The sequence below is a fragment of the Brachionichthys hirsutus genome, chromosome 22 (assembly GCF_040956055.1).
Source record: "Brachionichthys hirsutus isolate HB-005 chromosome 22, CSIRO-AGI_Bhir_v1, whole genome shotgun sequence".
NCBI lineage: Eukaryota > Metazoa > Chordata > Actinopteri > Lophiiformes > Brachionichthyidae > Brachionichthys > Brachionichthys hirsutus.
In genome coordinates this window covers 4,997,899-5,013,739 of record NC_090918.1, presented here as the reverse complement: position 1 = coordinate 5,013,739, position 15,841 = coordinate 4,997,899, and the positions used below count along the sequence as shown (strand labels likewise).

Sequence of the window (15,841 nt, the reverse complement as noted above, 5' to 3'; positions counted from 1 at the left end):
CGTTCCCTCCTCTCAGACATGAGAGTGGTATTAATCTTCTGGACCAAAGGTTGGAAAATGTAAATAAACCAGGTTGTTTGGGTCAGGGTTAGTGCAGGAATCGTACTTCGGCGTCGGCCTCCCACCTTTACTCACACATTAGGAACAAATCCGAATGTGTTGAAATAGCATCAGCGTGAGAAATAAACGTGTTCCCCTGTAGAATCGATGACTGGACCGGCTTCCTCCTCCCACCCGAGCGCCAGTTGGGTAAGTGTCTGTAATCTATTGTTACTCCTTCAAACCTTTATTTTAACTGCACGGTCAGTTTTATTTATTAAAGCAGTAAATTTTAACTGAACGTTTTTAGAAATCTTCGCGCCCGTCTAATAAAACATGTTGAGATTAACGTGACGACACTGCCCCCGTGTGTTCGTCACGGAGTAGTGCGCCGTCAAAAGAATCCCGCTTCATGATTTTTTTCTTCTTCTCTTCTTTTTATGTAGTTTTCTTCTGTCGGCCGTTTCTTCCTCTGTGGTTTAAAGCGAGGATCGTAACTTTGAAGAAACTTGAAGGACGGTAAGTGTATTTTTTAAAGTACGTACTGTATTTTATAACAGTAAAGTAACAGAACACCGAAGCGCGTGTTTTACTGCAATGTTTTTATTTTACGTATCGCTAAATAAAAGCAGGAAACTTAACTCCGCAACGCTCTAGCCGATTTGCGCATGCGCAGACGGGGTTCCGTGTCAGACAAGGTTTTGCCTGTTCAAAATAGAACGCAACGTGATTAAATATTCACAAATCGATATCCAAGACCGAACGGCTTATTGGCGGATATCAACCTGACGCGTGGTCAGTTATTTTTAAGATACGTCATCTTGGTCGACGGGAACGTTGTAAATTTCGAAATCACCCGGATTCGCGCCAACGGCACGCAGGGTTTGTGGGTATTGTAGTTTTTTCACCGGTCAGGCGTTGAATTACCGACAAAACATTTATCAAACGAAAATTAAAGCTAGCGACAATCAAGAGCAGATTTTTTCGCTTCAGTAAAAGCTTTCTCTTCGTCCATATGTTCTTAACAAATTGTGAAGCTGTAAATTAAAGCATTTACTAAAGCAAAAGAGCATAAACACCAGAACCACATTCAAATGAAACTTTTACCAGAAGTTAAACTTTTTATTGAGTTGACAGAAGTCTCAACAGAAATTATAGATCTTATATTGTCATCTTGTTTACATAAACGCGAGCATCTTAAATAGATGTAATAAATAATAGATGTCGGGTAACAACTAAAGTTAAAAATTCACTGAAGTTTTCTGGAAAACAATTTGAAGTTTCAACAGAGGTAGTCTAAAACTGGTGCGAGCAAATTACAGGAAAATAGTTAATTATTTTTAATCAAGGTAATTCCAAATTACATATTTCCACAAAACTTCCAATGAAATTAAATTAAGGCCAGATGTAAAAAGGCACAGCTTTACTTCGTGGGTCTATAATCAATTCTTTTTATTCTAAAAACTAATGTCATTAATTATTCAAAGACAAACGCTGTAATCTGTAATCTCATCTTCCAATAACGACTGATCAATGTTTGTAGATAATGGATCCGCAAACAAACATCGAAACGGAACAAAGACCGGGTGAAGTTAGGAAATGATGAAACGATTTTAAGGTTTACGCATCAATTCATAAATGACTCAGATTTTAGATTTGTGTGAGGCGTGTTGGCGGGGCAGGGGCGGGGCGGGGGCGGGGCCGGGGCGCTCTCAGCTGAGGTAGGTGAGCACCACCGACTGGATGGGCAGCCTGCACACCGGACACAGCTTGTTCCTCCTCTTCAGCTTCCTGGCGCAGACGTAGCAGGAGATGAGGTGTCCGGTGCGCCCGTGGACGATGCAGCCGTTCTTCGGCCGGGACTGACAGATGAGGCAGGGTTCCAGACACGCCTCCGGGAGGCGCCACTCCGCCGACACGCTGCGCTCCAGCAACGGCAGGAGAGGCTGCTGGGAGTCGACGCAGGAGGAGGAGGAGGAAGAGGGCTGGGAGCAGGAGAGGAGGTCCTGGCTGTAGGGCGCCGAGGAGGTGGAGTCGGGAACAGAGAGGGCGGAGTCAGACAGGCACAGAGACGGGGGTTTTGTTCTTTTCCCATCTGGAACATCGAACCCTTCGTCCACATCGGAACCTTCATGAGAACCAATCGATAAATCAATCAATAAATCAGCTGCTGCGTCCAATAGAGCAACAATCAGCGAGACACCGAGGCACTGAAGGTCACCTGGGGCGTTACTGGCAGCCGATTGGTCCGTTGGCTTTGTGGGCAGGGCTTTGGGGCTCGGGGAAGCAGCCTTTGTTTCATCCTCTGGCAGCCAATCACAGCGCAGCGTCCAGCAGCGCTGACAGTTCCGGGGGAGGGGCGGGTTCAGCTCGTCACACTTGACACACCTCCAGTAGTCCTGAGAAAGAAATGGTCAGACGTGCACGTGCGTGCGTGCGCGCTTGCGTGCACGTACGTGCGTGCGTGCGTGGACTCACGGCTTCAGTGATCTCCGTGTCTTCGTCGAACGAGTCTCCGTCCTCCGCCTCAAAGATGGTGACCTCATACACCTGCGCAGACTTCCTGTCACTCTCTCCCAACCTCATCCGTGATTGGCTGAGAAACCTCGGGAGCATCTGATTGGCTCTTACCTGGTCGTCTGCAGACAGAGCGGCGTCGTCTTCGTTGTAGTCGTCGGAGGTGACGGACTCCACCTCAAACTCGACGCTGAAGTTGTCGCTGTCGGAGGCCGCCGCCGTGACATCTGACCTCCCAGACTGAGGCGCAGTAAACACCGTCAACAACAAACGACCCTCGATACACAGGAAGTGAGTGGGCGTGTGTAAACCTCACTGTGCTTTGAGAGTCCGATGACTGGCTGCTTTGTCTGTCCCGCCCACTTCCCAGCCCACCAATCACACACCAGGAGAGGCTGTCATCGAAGGTCAGGGAGTAGCTGTCAGATCTCCTCCTCTTCCTCCTGTCTCCTTCCCCTTCATCCACTGACTCCTCCTCATTGTTCTCAACACTGCGGGACGGTCCTGGGGAGGTCAGGTGGGCGGAGTTTAAGTCACATGTCTGTTTACTGAAGTGGGCTCGCCCAGGAGATACTCACCGGGTTCGCTGCTCCTCCTCCTCCTCCTCCTCCTCTCTGGAGATGAAGAGCAAGTTTCTGAATCTGCTTCCTGAAAAGTACAAATTCAGTAAAATTCAGTAAAAGATCAAAGCTGGACACTTTTATTTTGACACTTGTCAAACACGCGTTACCATGGTAACCGGGCCCGTCTGTCCGGCGGCGGTGGCGGCTTCAGAGGAGCCGGACGTCGAGTCTGGAGGGAGAGACCCTAAAAGATGACACAAAGGGGCGGAGCAAAAGAAAAGAGCTGAATCCAAACGTCCACCTTCCATGATGGAGGCCGGAGGAGGAAGGGGGGCGGGCCTACCCTGGTTCCTCACCGCCACCAGGTTCTTGGTGATCATAGCAAACAGAACCCTGGAACAGGAACAGGAACAGGTTCTGGTTGGAACACGGAGCTTCTCACGGCAGACGGACGTCTGGGTGTCGTTTCCTCACCGTGGCTCTTTAACGGAGAAGCTGTCCACGCCCAGCACCCGCCCCAGTGCATCCTGGGAGCAGTGGACGATGTGCTGCTGCTTCTCGTCATATAGCTGCTTCTGCATGATGTACTGGCCCAGGTAGAACATCACCTCCTTCATGGTGAGAACGTCCTTCGTGGCTCCGGCGTGCTGAAGCAGATCGTTGAACGCTACTTTCGGTCGGACCTGAACACAAAGCGGGGAAAGAGGTCGAGTCTCAGGAAGCAGCGTTCAGCCGGTAGAAACTGGTAGAGACCAGCAGAGACCAGTAGAAACCAGCAGAGACCAGTAGAAACCAGCAGAGACCAGCAGAGACCAGCAGAGACCAGTAGAAGCCAGTAGAAACCAGTAGAAACCAGCAGAGACCAGCAGAGACCAGTAGAAGCCAGTAGAAACCAGCAGAGACCAGCAGAGACCAGCAGAGACCAGTAGAAACCAGTAGAAACCAGCAGAGACCAGCAGAGACCAGCAGAAACCAGTAGAAACCAGCAGAGACCAGCAGAGACCGGCAGAGACCAGCAGCCCTTACCAGTTTGTTGTCATCAGAGACGTCGGGGTTGAGCTCGCCGTTGGTTGCCATGACGACCCTGATGCAGAACACACAGAATGAGCGGCTGATCAGCGATCAATGACTGTCTTAATTACTGATCGATCATTTATACATCGCAGGAGGATATCTGTGCTAAACGGAACCGACATTCTGACATGCTGGTGAATTATTTACTTGTATTTTTTTAAGTTTTAAAAACACAAGATTTGCTTCAATTTGATCCAAAACTAAAGAAAGCAAGAATTTAACACCGAAACACGTCAGCTTTTAAAGACTTCCTCTGAATGGCTGCTTCCCGGCTGACCTGTGAGAGAACCAGGCTGCAAGCACCCCGTCCAGGTCCGGTTCAGCAGGCTGCCCCGGTGCAGAGCTGGGCTCAGCCGGGCTCAGCCTCTTATAGCGGCTCAGAACATGTCAGGACTAGACCAGCAGAACCGTCCTGACCAACCAGCAGCCGGCTGACTCAGCACCGGAGCAGCTGACTCAGGGCGAGGAGGCATGCCGGGACTAGTCCCGGTGACTCAGCCCCGTCAGAGGCAGATAACCAGGTTATCTAGTGAGAACAGAACCAACGCGCCGATCACAAGCTGGTCTGAGACCAGCCAGACTGGGGGGGGGGTTACTATCACTATGGGAGACAACGCCCCCCTGTAAACATCAGCTGACATATTGATTATGATGAGATCAAGCTAACCTGACCCTTCAGGTCACCTGACCAGGCAGGTGTCATCGGTTACTATGCACCAGAAAGCAGATTCTCGTTTAGCCGCGCTAACGTCAGCTAAAGCTGCTTTATCTGGCTTCACTCTGAATTTAGTTTAAAGAACATTTTCTCTTACAAAACCTTTCATTCTTTTCGCCTACTTTGTGAAATACTATACATTTTCATGAAACTACAATACTGACGAATATTTGTATTTAAATATTGCAGCTCTCCAGACATTACTGTTTCATCTCAGATACCATTTATGCTACTTCTGACTTTTATTCTCCCTGCAGAAGTATTACTTTTCAGAATTTTACGGTTTCTATGGCAACATGTTTTGGTGACTCATTCCAGCCTCACTACACTTCTGGTAATTTAACCATGACAAACAAACTTTTAGATTTCTCTCCTAATTTTATTTTTAGAGTTTTCTGAGGGAAAGATGATTTTAAGATGAATTACCGGTAGTCTTCTTCTTCACAGCATTCATCCAAAATAAAATACATGTTTGGGTGAAATCTTTCCACATGCTGCGCATTAATATGTAAATCCGACCGTTATTATTTATCAGTGAAGCGTCTGAGCTCGACACGGACCCCATAAAGCCGGTCCGGGTGACTCAGCGGCGGCCCCGTTACCGGGACACATGCACGGGCTTGTCCCCCACTCCCCACACACACACACACACACACACCTCGAGACACAGGTTTAAAATTAATTTCATTAAAAAAACAGTTTGTCTGTGCTAAACATTTCCAAAATATTCATGGCATTTGTTTTTAAAACGTAAATATTAGCGTTTCACAAAAACGTAACAACAAGCAGGTAGCAAAATGAAACCGATCAAACTCGTGCTGGGTGCTAGCAGCAGGCTAAAAACAAGCACTCACGTTCACCGTAATTCAGGTTTATTAAAACATTACGGACTAGAATCACAGCAGCTGCTCCGCAACGGCACTCCGGAGCTAGTTTAGCTAGTTAATGCTAATGTACTAAAACTTTAACCACGCTAATCTGACTTGAGCTGCTAACTACCGCACATAAAACAATTGAGCCGATATAAGAGACTTCGTAGGAACATAAAACTCATAAGGAGAAAATAAATGCGGCTTTGCAACCCCTCGGACTCTGGTCTGAATACGACTCGACACCGATGAAGTCGGTAAGCAATGCCCAGCCGTGTCGCTGCGTATCGGTCTCCCAAGCAGGAAAAGGCGAGGCTCTGCGGCCTACCTGCGCGCTGTTACAGAACGAACCCCTGGCGTAATCAAATCATTATATTTTATTTACCTTGTAAATTCCTATGGATTAAATGGTATCCACAGATAATTTAACGTCCACCTTTTCTCGTCGAGGTAAACAACTAATAGTCGATCGATAACTGTTCTGTTGCCGCTTCAGTTTGGTGTGGCGCTCCTGCTGGCCAAAGAGCGACACTGCATCCGGAAGTTTTCTTCATTGTTTACTACTTATTTAATGTTTATTGCTCATTAATGAAGCAGCAGCATGTATTCTTATATTTATAGAAATAAAATGAATTGAACTTTAATTTTGAAACTAAAGTAATTTTACACTCAAATTATTTTTTTTACTTGAAACATTTTAACTGTAGTGATACTTTAATTCTCAACGTGAGGTTTTAGTATGAGAAGTGTATTTGTTTTTTTCATGATGGCCACATCGTGACTGACAAAACTATGGATACTATCAAATAATCGTACAAATCATGGATTAATTAAATGCAAGCCGCAACATCCTAACAATTTTATCTAGGGCATGTGTAGAATTATTAGGACCCATTTCAAAGAGTTTACACCAAACCAGTAGAGAAAACTTTTATTTTGCAAAAGAAAATCGAGACGATACAAAAACACATCCGTGTTTTTAACAGCGAGCCGTGCGTGTTTATGTATTCACGGCTATAACTCGTAGCCCAACGGGTCGAGTCCTTGATCCAACAGGGACAGCGAAGACTCTCGTAACTTCTGGAGGAACTTCCTCAACTCGTCTTTAGAGAAAACCTGAGTGTGTGAAGGAGGGACAAAAAGCAGAAATACGATAAATAAAACGATCAAGGCTGCAGCCCTTATTAATCAAACTGCTAAAAGTTTACATGAAAGTACAAATCCTTTACTTTTGTCCTCGTCACAAAAGAAATATTTAAATGCACTGTAAATGAGACGAAAGACGCCCAGCGCCCGCCCAGCTAGCCTTACCTGGTAGAGGCGGTGTTGATCAGACGAGACGATGTCGGCCAATCGCAGCGCCTCCTGGTGTCTGGTGGAGTTCTGCAGGACGCTGAGCAGCAGGAAGCAGAGGCGGGGCAGACACAGAGAGCGCAACGCCCCCATCTGGTGGCCGCGCTCTGAATCCTGCTCCAAATCCTGAAAACAATCAATCGATATCTACTTACGGGGGATCGGATCACTGCAGCTCCTGATCTAAACGAATTCTCCTTTATTCTGTCTCAGAATGCAGCGGTCCAGCGGGACACCTGGGCTCACCTGTCTGTTGTCCACCATCCACCCCCCGTCCACGAACAGCAGCACGTTGTAGATCCTCTCTTTGACGTCCTCGGTTAGAACGTCCAGACGACCCGACCAGGCGGCGAGCGCCGTCTGACCCGCAAGCAGAGCGTGAGTGAAACGGCCGCCGCAGTGAAGCCGGTGAAAAGCAGCAACAGAGCCACGCGTACCTGGTACTCCTCCTCTCTCATCTCATTGGCTACTCTCTCTGTGAATTTGGCCTCTGGGACAGGTGCAGGCTTCTGGGGGGCGGAGCTACTGTGGCCGAACCATTCAGCGAACGCTTCGTGGGCTTCCTGTGAGGATTAAACGGTTCCGTACTCGCCGCAAGCCAAGGTGGAGGCGTGCGTAGATCATGACAGGTTGCGCGTTTGAAAACAGAGACGGTGACGGACCAGGTAGGCTCTGATGCACAGGTGTTCCCTGATGGCGTTCTCGTCCTCAGCCGGCGCCGTGGTCTGACCGATCCCCGCCCACTGGCTGTAAATCTCCTTCATCGAGTCTTCGGGAACTTTAGAGAACACCGCCTTGGCTGCATCGTGTTTCTGCAGGGCTGGGAGAGACAGGCAGACAGACAGACAGTCAGGCAGACAGGCAGGCAGTCATACAGACAGGCAGTCAGACAGACAGACAGACGCAGCCCTAGTAGAGGCTACGTTAGCTTCGGCTAGCTCACCTAAACGACGGACAGAATGTTTAATTAGCTTTTAGCGCTGCAGCGACCTCAACAAAGCAAAACGTTACCCAGAAACGTCCTCATGATGGCGTTGGACTGCTTCAGGGCCTCGGCGCGATGGGCGGGGTCAAACAGCAGCCAATCGATGACATCGATCTTCTTCAGGTCCTCCTATCAGATCACAGCTGATTGGTTACACGCCACGCCCGGCAGCCAATCAGCACCGAACGGTGGGAGTCGGCCTTCCTCGTCCGTCCGCCGCCGCCGTACCTTGGTGGTCGTGGCCTCCAGCGTCTGGCTGTGGTGCAGGAAGCCGCCCTCGTCCGTCTCTCTCACCGTCTCCACCGCCAGCTTGGTGATGGCGGCGACGTCCAGGCCTGCACGACAACGGGAACCGTCAGCCGCCTCTCAGCCTCGCTCTGCGGCGCTCCCGTCATCCGCTTCTCACCGGCGTCCGCGGCGAGCTGCAGGCAGCGGGGGCGGAGCTCCGGCTGGGTGACGGTCTGTAAGAAGGCGGCGTACTGAGTGGTGGCGGTGGCCGCCGGCAGCTGGCTAACGTAGCTCGCCACCAGGTCGGTCTGCTGATCCCGGATCAGCAGGGAGACGTAGGCCTTCAGCACGTCGACACACACCTCCTCCTGCAGGAGAGCGAGGCGCCGCGCGTTAAAACGAAACGCCGTGACATCATCGTGATGTCATGAACGCGTCTCCTTTACCTTCAGGGCCAAACCGAGCGACCGGAAGAAGAGCACAAGGTGAGCCATGAAGCGCAGCAGGTGGGAGGGGAGGGGCTTAGAGGCCGTCAGCCAATCGGCAAGCTCCTCCAGCAGTCCTGAGAGAGAAGGCGGAGTCAAGGCTTAGGAGACACAGGAGGCGGGGTCCAGGTGAGGGGTCAGAGGCCTCACCGTCCAGGTCTCCCACGATGACGAACTTCTGGATGACGTGGTAATGTTCTCTGGTTTCCTCCAGCACCCTCTGGACACGCGCGCGCACACACACACACACACAGAGAGAGAGGGACACACACACACACACACACACACAGGAGGGGGTTGGTCATGTGACTCTGGCCTCCACCAATCACATCGAGTTGGTTTTAACCTTTGACTCTGAGGCTTGCAGCTCCTCGAACACCTTTTCCATCACCCAGCTGAGAGCAGACAGACGGACAGACGGACAGACGGTAGTTTAGGGATGTATTGATCCGTGGAATCAATCATGGAAGGACTCAGAATATACGCTGAGTCATGTTATCAGACAGAACTTTCCTTCACAACGGGATCAAAATGTTCTGAAAACGGAACCGTTTAACCCAAACTGTTCCTGTGTCTCTCTCTCTCGCTCTCTCTCTCTCTGTGTGTGTCTCTCTCTCTGTGTCCCTCTCGCGCTCTCTCTTACTTGGACTCCAGGTATTCCCGTGGCAGCGTCTCCACTTCCTGGTTGGTCATTCCTAACGACAGCAGCTCCTTTTCGACCAGCGAGTCGACCATCACTCTGAAGTGAGCCCACACACAGTCCTCCCACGATTCACACACAGCCAGGACCTGTCGTGCACACGCACACACACAATAACGTCACACGCACACACAAACGGCCTCCGTCGCAGGGAGGAGCACCAGCTGAGGTTACCGGCTTGAGGTTCCCGCTCAGGCTGCCGTAGATCGCTCTCTCGTATCGGTTCAGCTGCTCCTGAAGCAGAAACGCGGCGGGTCAACGCGAGTCGTCCTGAGAGGCGCCGCAGTTTGTTTCCTCACGACAAACGGACGCGCGAAAGGCACGAAGCGAGGAAGACGCCTGCACCTCTTCAGCCATCCTCCAGCAGCAGACCTTCCAGACGCCCCTCTGGGGGTTCCCTTCCACCGGCTGCAGCTCCACGCCGCCTGCAGACAACGCAACAGGTCAGAGGTCGGCGGGTTCCGGTCCCGCACCCAAACACGTCGTTAGCAAACGCGTTTAGGAGAGTCGGACTACCTGAGGTCACGTTGGGGTCGTGGTACAGCTTCCAGCCCTCCAGAGTCGCTGCCCTCCAGGCCTGACCACAGCGCTTACACAACCTCTGGGCCTACACACACACACGCACACACACACACACACACACAGCTGTGGATTAGAACCATGAGACGCGCACACACACACACAGCTGTGGATTAGAACCATGAGACGCACACGCACACACAGACACAGCTGTGGATTAGAACCATGAGACGCACGCACACACACACACACACACACACACTCGCCTCGTCCGTCATCCCAGCTCTGATCAGCATGAACAGATTCTTCAGCAGCCGGGCGTCGTCCTCTCGGTCCAGGTCCGCTAGGGGGCGCTGCTGCCGGAGGGGGGCGTCCGGGTCCTGAACACAAACGCACCACAGGTGCTTTCAGAGACTCTTGGGGGGGGGGGGGGGGGGTGAAGATGCATCTGTTGCCGTGGTAACGGGCCTCACCAGCTCAGTGACCAGCGGAACGGTGAAGGCTGTGCCGCTTTTTCGCCTCATCTTCAGCGCGTGAAGGGTGTTCTCCCTGACGCGCGCGCGCACACACGCACACACGCACACACACACACACACACACACACACACACACACAGACACACGATGACGCAAACACACACACACACCTGACAGGTAGAAGCCGACGGCGACTCACCAGCAGACGTTTTTGGCGTAGTATTCGATGTTATCAGAGAAATCTCCGATCTGATCTTTGGCGATGCTCTCCAGCCAATCAACGACCAGCTGAGAGAGAGAGAGAGCAGCGAGACGCTGAAAGCCACGCCCCCGCTCGGTGCACGCGGTCGTCCAGCAGCCGCCGGGCTCACCTGACTCTGTCGTATGACGGCGTCCCGCTGGAACAGCTGCTCCACCACGACCTTCTCGCTCCCAGTGGGAACCTGAGGAGAAACAGACGCCTGAACTCTGACCCTGAACCCTGAAATCTGCTTCTCTTTGGGTCTCACTCACAACCATGTCTGTCATCATGTCTTCTTCCATCGCCAGCTGGACCCGATCCCTGCAGAGACAGACACGGGACCAATCAGAGCCGGCCGGCGGTCGGAGAGGCGGGGCTTCAGAGGGGCGTGTACCTGTACAGGGAGGCGATGAGCCTCCACGAGCAGCTCTCCTGCTGCAGCAGCCAGCGGACCCCCGCCGCCTTGCTGTTCTGACCCGCTCTGAGGACGACCGACTGCAGAACGTCCACCTGCAGCACGGAGGGAAGAGGAGCGGTGAAGAAAGCAGGCAGGTGAGCGGGCCACCAAAAGGCCCCCCGAACGGGTCGCCGGTCCGACCTTGTCTCGGCAGAGCGTCTGATAATCCTCCAGCAGCTCAAACACCGCAGAGGACGAGTGTTTCACGAAGGCACCGAGGAATTCTGGGAAAAGACCGACGACCACTGGGAAGACAAAAAAAAAAAGCTTTAAGAACGACGCTGGAAACAAACAGCAGGGGGCGTTAGCTTCGCTCACCAGCCTCGCTGGGGTCGTCCTCCTTCAGCAGGGCTGAGCTGAGGTAGCTGATGTCCTCTGTGAAGACGCTGTTCTCCAGTCCAGAGACGGGGGAGGGGAACATGCTGGCGGTCCAGTCGCTGTCGTCCAGGTTCTAGAGACACGCCGATCAAACGTTGTCTGAACGCGACCCACAGCTGCTGGAACGTCTCTCTGTGTTGTGTTTGCGCCTCACCAGACCGCCCGGTGCATTTCTTGGGGTGCGTGCGTATCGAGGCGTTCGGCCTCCTGGAGCCAAAATGGTGGAAAGGTCCGGATTCCTGGGAGTTGCTGAGAGAGAGGCGATTAACTGAGATACAGAGCTCTGCGACGTCACAGGATGATCGATCGGATGTGCGTCTCCCACCAGCCGGTCTGTATAACGATGCAGGCGTGTTCCTCAGGTGGGGGCGGGCCGGCGTTACCATGGAAATGTTGGGGCTGCCGCCTCCGGGTGACGGGACTGAAACCAGTCGTCAGGAAAAACCAACATATTTAATCTGGGAAAAATCTCTTTAATCCCACCCAGAGTTTAAATCCGATCGGAGCTTTTCAGATAACACCGGAGGATACAGGCCACTTTCTTCTTCATCCTCCTCCGGGCGGCGACGGTTACCGCGTCGTCCCGAACCACCGGAGACGGCAGCTCACCCTGTCCCCTGGGGGACGGGAATAACTCGATGTTATTTACTCGCTCGCAGCTATTAGCTTCTGCGCCAGTTAGCTTTCTGTGCACAAACCACAACTTAGCCAGCTAGCCATAGCTCTGTTTGAATGGTAACACCAGCCGCGTGTTAGCATCGTTTTCTATAAGCTAGCGAAGTAGCTTAGCATTCAGCGGCACAACGCGCTAGTAAAAAAATAATAATAATAGACAGAAAACATTTACCAGTCCATTATAGAGCGTTGTCAATTCCCGCTTCACGAGGATCAACCGGTTTCTTCTTCGTGTAGACTTTTCTTCTTCTTTTGATCGTTCGTCAGCCCGGGTGGTTTGCGGCTCACTGCTGCCTCCTACCGTTCAGCGGTAAGGTGGCATTTATTCTTTACCCAAGTTGTCTCTTCATTGTTTCTAACCTTCTTGACTAATCTTCACTGAAAATATTTAGCCCTTTTCTATGAATAAATATCGATTTTTAAAATTATTTTTATTAGAATTTACTAACATTATTATTTCCATATGGATGGATGGTTATGACGAGCTTTACTGTTTTATATTCTTATTATTTCTTTCTGCTGTGATCTACACACTGTTTCCCGTGGATCTTTGTTATTATGCTATCTGTGCTGTAGTTCCGCCTCCTGTACACTGGGGGTCGCTGTTCCCCTCGCGCGTTCACCGGTCAGAGGAAGCAGGAACACACAGCACAGTTTAATCACGGCTCTGTTCAGCTACTCAGCACGGAGGAAATCCTCCGGTTCAGGAGCGGAGATTCCTCGCTGCGTCGGACGGGACTGGACCTCTGAGTCCCGGGGAGAGAGGCGCCGGTAGCCCGGGGACTTACGACGAAAGTGGGGGGAGAAGCAGAAAGATGGAGGCCACAGGTAAAGTTTAGTTGGTGCGTGGCAGAATGAGAGTCTGAGCTGAAGACAGTCAGCATTTATCTCACCGTAAAACGAGATAGCTGTCCTTTCTGCTGACGTAAGCCCGCTATTTAGCTTTCATGTACTCTTACCTCGTCACGTGTTTGTTTTGACGTTTACCTTTAACTTCCTGTTTAAAACCTGGACAGGTTGAACTTTATTATTCCGTTTCACGCTGGGCTGCTTCCGAGTCAGGATGACGTCACTTTTATTAATCAGTTCCGTATCTTACTCAAAGGTAAGAACTCTGATCTGATCTGGTTCCGTTGGACCTTCTGACCTGATCTGGTTCCGTTGGACCTTCTGACCTGGTTCCGTTGGACCTTCTGATCTGACCTGATCTGGTTCCGTTGGACCTTCTGACCTGATCTGGTTCCGTTAGAACTTCTGACCTGGTTCCGTTGGACCTTCTGATCTGACCTGATCTGGTTCCATTGGACCTTCTGACCTGATCTGGTTCCGTTGGACCTTCTGATCTGACCTGATCTGGTTCCGTTGGACCTTCTCGCGTTTGCTGTCTTTGTTCTGGCAGTCTGAGCTGCTCCCCATCGGACCTCCGGCGCCGCCGCCGAGATGCTCCACCTGTCGGCCAACAGGCGCATCGGCGCCGGCCTGCTGGTCAACCTGCTCTCTTCCATCTGCATCGTCTTCATCAATAAGTGGATCTACGTGCGCTACGGCTTCCCCAACATCACCATGACCCTCGTCCACTTCGTGGTCACCTGGCTGGGGCTCGTCGTCTGTCACCAAATGGACCTGTTCGCGCCCAAGAGCCTCCCGATTGGCCGGATCGTGTGGCTGGCGCTGAGCTTCTGTGGCTTCGTGGTCTTCACCAACCTGTCGCTGCAGAACAACTCGATCGGGACGTACCAGCTGGCCAAGGCCATGACCACGCCCGTCATCATCCTCATCCAGACGGCCTTCTACAAGAAGACCTTCTCCTCCAGGATACGCCTCACGCTGGTGAGGAGAGCCTCGGGTGCTCTGGTCCTCAGCGGGAACCGGCCGCGTCCCGATGATGACCTTCATGTGCCCCCCCCCCAGGTGCCGATAACGTTGGGGGTGATCCTGAACTCGTGCTACGACGTGCGCTTCAACCTGCCGGGGGCGGTGTTCGCGGCGCTGGGGGTTCTGGTGACGTCGCTCTACCAGGTGGTGAGTGAATAGCGGTCCCCGTAGAGACGGGGGACGGGGGGGGGGGGGGGGGCTTCCTGTGGATCTGTAGAGACGTGACCCTCTTCTGTCCGCCCCTCTCAGTGGGTGGGGGCCAAGCAACACGAGCTTCAGGTCAACTCCATGCAGCTTCTGTACTATCAGGTAGGTCACGGCGCCGGAGACCGGCAGCCCGGACCCGGTCCAGCCCAGACCCGACTAACGCGTGACTGTCCCGCCAGGCTCCTCTGTCCTCAGGGTTCCTGGTCTGCGTCGTCCCCCTGTTTGAGCCCCTCACTGGAGACGGAGGAATACTCGGACCCTGGTCTCTTCCTGCTCTGGTCGGTCTCCGCTCAAGCTAACATGTTAGCATTCAGGCTGGCGCGAGGACGCAGGAAATTTCTAACTGTGCTTGTGTTGCTGTCCTCGTTTCCTAGGCAACGGTGTTTCTGTCTGCGGCGGTGGCGTTCCTGGTCAACCTGTCGATCTACTGGATCATCGGGAATACCTCGGCTGTCACGTATCCTGCTACGCCGGAGCGCGTTTGGGCCCCTTTAGAGGTCTCGGTCCTCTAGGGGGGCTCCCAGCCCCTTGAACCAGGTCTTTGGTTTCCGGGGTGTCTTTTCTGTTGACTCTGCGTTACTCTCCTGACTCTCGTTTGCAGCTACAACATGTTTGGTCACTTTAAGTTCTGCATCACTCTGATTGGAGGATACCTGCTCTTCCATGACCCCCTATCGCTCCACCAGGTGAGTGTGATGCCTCCAGCCCCGCCCTCCCTCCCTCCTTCCCATGCCTTTGGTGACCTCTCACCTGTGTCCCAGGTTTTGGGGATCCTCTGTACTCTGGCTGGCATCCTGTCCTACACTCACTTCAAGCTGGTGGAACAGGAAGTGGGGCGGAGCGGCCTGGCTCAGAAACCGTAGGCCGCCTCACCGGCCGGGTTTAACGTTTAACGTTTCTCTCTGGCTGTTTGTAGCTTTCTTTTTCATCTTGAATAAAAATTCATTGATTTTAAAATGCCTTGAGTTTTGTTCGATGCTGGAATTATCGGGATTTGGTTGCTAATAAAAACGGATCATTGGAAGGAATTGCTGCTGGAATGTTCAGGATCGACTCCGGTCGTCTGATGCTAGGAAGGTCACTTCAGTGCAAACGTTCTGTCTTAAGTCATAAACATTTAAACTCTGGGACTGTAGCTCCGTGGATTTAATGACGGACTGGTTGGACTGGGACCAGTCAGGAAGCTCACGTTTATAGACAGAACCACTCCTCAAAAGTAGTTTCACTAGAAGCTCTGTGTTCCCTGTCGCTCTGAGTGTGTGTGTGTGTGGTGGAATGTGCGCTTTGAGGCCAGAGGCTACAAGAGCAACCCTTGTTCACACACACACTGGCTGTGATGGGAGTAAACTGGAAAATGAATGACAGAATTTGAAAGAGTGTTAAAAGAGATCCTCTGTGCTGAGAGCGAAGGTCTAACGATGAAAATCACAAAAGCAGAATTTATTATTATTATTGTAGTTCTAGTTTAAATATTTTTGCTTGCCT

The 15,841-nt window shown here is 51.8% G+C and overlaps 3 protein-coding genes across 5 annotated transcripts; 1 reads left to right on the top strand and 2 right to left on the bottom strand.

Moving 5' to 3' along the window:
• Positions 1–1,151: 1,151 nt before the first annotated feature.
• mdm2 (MDM2 proto-oncogene) lies at positions 1,152–6,284 on the bottom strand. 2 transcript variants are annotated; one of them, XM_068755249.1, is made up of 10 exons: positions 6,163–6,284; positions 4,146–4,203; positions 3,594–3,802; positions 3,404–3,512; positions 3,135–3,204; positions 2,873–3,060; positions 2,671–2,796; positions 2,518–2,589; positions 2,261–2,438; positions 1,152–2,167 (listed from the first exon to the last, which is right to left on the bottom strand). In XM_068755249.1, exons 2-10 carry the CDS (start codon positions 4,194–4,196, stop codon positions 1,752–1,754), a joined length of 1,419 nt encoding a protein of 472 aa, XP_068611350.1. In that variant the 5' UTR covers positions 4,197–4,203; positions 6,163–6,284; the 3' UTR covers positions 1,152–1,751. The 2 variants fall into 2 exon arrangements, with proteins under 2 accessions (XP_068611350.1, XP_068611351.1); XM_068755250.1 differs by lacking the exons at positions 4,146–4,203; positions 6,163–6,284 and adding an exon at positions 3,287–3,363 and having other exon boundaries at positions 3,463–3,512; positions 3,594–3,720.
• A 449-nt stretch (positions 6,285–6,733) lies between these two features.
• Positions 6,734–12,454, bottom strand: nup107 (nucleoporin 107). The gene is made up of 27 exons (XM_068755023.1): positions 12,447–12,454; positions 12,131–12,216; positions 11,925–12,020; positions 11,754–11,848; positions 11,540–11,672; positions 11,363–11,466; positions 11,159–11,274; positions 11,037–11,085; positions 10,895–10,966; positions 10,723–10,811; positions 10,521–10,596; positions 10,314–10,427; positions 10,045–10,135; positions 9,874–9,953; positions 9,703–9,762; positions 9,472–9,617; positions 9,175–9,223; positions 8,979–9,048; positions 8,790–8,905; positions 8,522–8,711; positions 8,344–8,450; positions 8,142–8,244; positions 7,793–7,950; positions 7,568–7,693; positions 7,377–7,490; positions 7,089–7,256; positions 6,734–6,893 (listed from the first exon to the last, which is right to left on the bottom strand). The coding sequence occupies exons 1-27, from the start codon at positions 12,452–12,454 to the stop codon at positions 6,792–6,794; spliced, it is 2,718 nt and encodes a 905-aa protein (XP_068611124.1). The 3' UTR covers positions 6,734–6,791.
• On the top strand, positions 11,939–15,281 carry slc35e3 (solute carrier family 35 member E3). 2 transcript variants are annotated; one of them, XM_068755024.1, is made up of 9 exons: positions 11,939–11,961; positions 12,950–13,102; positions 13,380–14,104; positions 14,186–14,296; positions 14,399–14,458; positions 14,536–14,634; positions 14,731–14,813; positions 14,958–15,042; positions 15,118–15,281. In XM_068755024.1, the coding sequence occupies exons 3-9, from the start codon at positions 13,715–13,717 to the stop codon at positions 15,217–15,219; spliced, it is 930 nt and encodes a 309-aa protein (XP_068611125.1). In that variant the 5' UTR covers positions 11,939–11,961; positions 12,950–13,102; positions 13,380–13,714; the 3' UTR covers positions 15,220–15,281. The 2 variants fall into 2 exon arrangements, with proteins under 2 accessions (XP_068611125.1, XP_068611126.1); XM_068755025.1 differs by lacking the exon at positions 11,939–11,961 and having other exon boundaries at positions 12,917–13,102; positions 13,674–14,104.
• The last annotated feature ends 560 nt before the right edge of the window (positions 15,282–15,841 follow it).

What these genes read in the sequence shown, in the direction of transcription:
- mdm2 (XM_068755249.1), bottom strand. Translation starts at nt 4,196, where the DNA reads ATGGCAACCAACGGCGAGCTCAACCCCGACGTCTCTGATGACAACAAA. An exon ending in TTCTCCGTTAAAGAGCCACG is followed by an intron (nt 3,513 to 3,593) that starts GTGAGGAAACGA and finishes TTCCTGTTCCAG; the next exon opens with GGTTCTGTTTGCTATGATCA. An exon ending in GAGGAGGAGCAGCGAACCCG is followed by an intron (nt 3,061 to 3,134) that starts GTGAGTATCTCC and finishes TGACCTCCCCAG; the next exon opens with GACCGTCCCGCAGTGTTGAG.
- nup107 (XM_068755023.1), bottom strand. An exon ending in GCAGCTCGCCGCGGACGCCG is followed by an intron (nt 8,451 to 8,521) that starts GTGAGAAGCGGA and finishes GTTGTCGTGCAG; the next exon opens with GCCTGGACGTCGCCGCCATC. An exon ending in GGATGGTGGACAACAGACAG is followed by an intron (nt 7,257 to 7,376) that starts GTGAGCCCAGGT and finishes GATTGTTTTCAG; the next exon opens with GATTTGGAGCAGGATTCAGA.
- slc35e3 (XM_068755024.1), top strand. Translation starts at nt 13,715, where the DNA reads ATGCTCCACCTGTCGGCCAACAGGCGCATCGGCGCCGGCCTGCTGGTC. An exon ending in TGCAGCTTCTGTACTATCAG is followed by an intron (nt 14,459 to 14,535) that starts GTAGGTCACGGC and finishes CTGTCCCGCCAG; the next exon opens with GCTCCTCTGTCCTCAGGGTT. An exon ending in CCTGGTCTCTTCCTGCTCTG is followed by an intron (nt 14,635 to 14,730) that starts GTCGGTCTCCGC and finishes CTCGTTTCCTAG; the next exon opens with GCAACGGTGTTTCTGTCTGC.